The sequence below is a fragment of the Geospiza fortis genome, unplaced genomic scaffold (genome assembly GCF_000277835.1).
Source record: "Geospiza fortis unplaced genomic scaffold, GeoFor_1.0 scaffold11, whole genome shotgun sequence".
Taxonomy (NCBI): domain Eukaryota; kingdom Metazoa; phylum Chordata; class Aves; order Passeriformes; family Thraupidae; genus Geospiza; species Geospiza fortis.
This window is the reverse complement of record NW_005054304.1, coordinates 3,298,345-3,300,495: the sequence shown is the minus strand read 5'-3', so window position 1 is coordinate 3,300,495 and position 2,151 is coordinate 3,298,345. Positions and strand designations below refer to the sequence as shown.

Here is a 2,151-nt window from a genome sequence, read left to right as displayed (position 1 = left end):
TCAGAGGTAGCAGACTTTCAGGAATCCTCAGTGAAGAAAAGAACAGCCTAAGGTAGAATGGGAAATGAGGCAACAAGGAGAAGAAACACAGGGTTGTGTTTATATGTATTTTTAAAGATTCTTATGCTGAGTAAGTGAGAAACAAATATCTAACCACTAAAGTAGCTGAAAGGGAAAAAAAAAACTCCTAACACACAAACACACAGAAATTAGCAAAATTCCTTAAAACATTCCAGTGGAAGTGAATTGACTTGCCCAAGCTAGCCACATCCAAATGTAATCATAAGATACGCATGTACTGGGAAAAAATCTAAGTTATAGCCTTAATTCTGCTATTGTAAACCAAGTCCACACAGCTGCAGTATTTTGGTTGGGTATGAACAAGCCATTGTCTGTCAAGGAACATCTAAAATCCTTTCCTCATTCATTTGTATCTTAAATTAAGAAGGATGCACTTTCTTTTGTGTTTCACAGAGTGTGACTGAAGACATTCTACTGGCATCTGTGACTAAACAGTTCCCCAAACTTGACTTCTTTGGACACAAAAACTCCACTTTACAATACATGTAAATACTGGAGCCTCACAGGACCCATCCATCTGACTGAACCCTGAGGTTCATCCTGCTTTGAGCAGGGGGCTAGGCCAGACGACCTCCAAAGGACCCTTCCAAACTAAATTATGTTGCAAACAACTCCAGTGACTGAAAGCTCAACCTTAACTCTGCCATTTTAAGCAGATGCCACCCAAACACATTATTATTGTATCTAATAAAATCAACCCCTCTCTTCCCTCAACCCCTGAGATGTCAGTATCTAGCAGCTCCCTTGGAACTGAATTAAACTCTTGCAGTAGCCTGGTACATCTCCAGCAAAATCTTGTACAGAGCACTTCATCATCACGTTTTTTGGCAGGGCAGATTTCTCAAGTGAAACTACCTGCAAACATAGGTGAGAGCTGTCCAGTGGAGTCAGTGGGCAGAAGTATAAAATCAGGGTGCTAGCCAGCAGTGACAGCAATCCTCAGGTGCTCTGCAGGGTACGTAACAAGCGTGAGGAATTAAAGAAGGCCTAGAGACCTGGAGAACAGGCTTGCACCCAAGCTGCACTAGGGCCCACAAGGACTTGCCAAGCTAAGTTACATTTGCTCAGTTACACTGTAACGCTCACAAATTATTCTGTGGATCGACATATGACTATTTATTCACAAACAATTGCAACAGAAGCCGAACTATCCCAGGGAGGTTTGGTAAGATGCTACATCACTTAGGCGTCCTGGAGAGCATTCGGGCACCAGCAGCAACCTGTAACATGGGAGCGAATCACAGCACGGTGCCCTCCGTGGGGCAGAGTCAAGGTTGAGCACAGCAGCTGATAGCTCCTTCTGGGATGCACATGGGGCACTTTACATTCTTCTGCCACCATTGATACTTCAACATGAAATACACCCTCTGTCCCTCTAAGAAATGCATTGCTGAAACCACTGAGAATCAGAGAATAAAAACGTATTCTACACTGAGTACCCATTAATGCAACGTGTTGCTTTAAAAAAACCCCAAAACAACAACAAAAATATCAAACAAAAAACCCACCCAAACCAAATCACTATTTACACCATCTGCACACTGAATTCCAAGGTATTTTCTTAATCTAGAACACTATTATTCTGATTTATCCAAGGTATTATTACTATTGTCAGATAATAGCTCTTGATCCAGTGCAATCTAGTTGCAAAAGAAATTAAAATAAATACACTGAAAGGTAGCATTCGTGTGGGACGAAGATGGGTGCGCCTTTCATACACCAGGAAAAAAAAAATCCCTCCTCCCATGAACTGAACTAAAAAATTAATCCGAAAGAAGCACAAATTAGGCCGTGTATTAAATAAATACACTGAAAGGTAGCATTCGTGTGGGACGAAGATGGGTGCGCCTTTCATACACCAGGAAAAAAAAAATCCCTCCTCCCATGAACTGAACTAAAAAATTAATCCGAAAGAAGCACAAATTAGGCCGTGTATTAAAAAAAAAAATCAAAATAATAACACACGCCGAAGTCTGTGTGCACAATGAAGGCAATTGTTCCCCGGCCCAGAAAAAGCCGTGACTTCCCCCGGCGCGGCGGTCAGGAGGTCAGGGCCGCGGGCGGCCTCAG

General features: G+C 42.4%; 1 protein-coding gene across 2 annotated transcripts in view; it reads right to left on the bottom strand.

The window, feature by feature from the left end:
- Window positions 1-2,151, bottom strand: part of ZNF827 (zinc finger protein 827) — a 100,737-nt gene that overhangs the window by 96,594 nt on the left and 1,992 nt on the right. The window contains exon 1 of one of the 2 annotated variants that reach the window (XM_031066381.1): window positions 937-1,154. The exons of the other annotated variant lie outside the window; for it this stretch is intronic. Coding sequence (XP_030922241.1) covers window positions 937-946 — 10 coding nt within the window. The 5' untranslated portion in view covers window positions 947-1,154. Of the gene's footprint in view, window positions 1-936; window positions 1,155-2,151 lie in introns of those variants that run through there. 2 annotated transcript variants of the gene reach the window in all.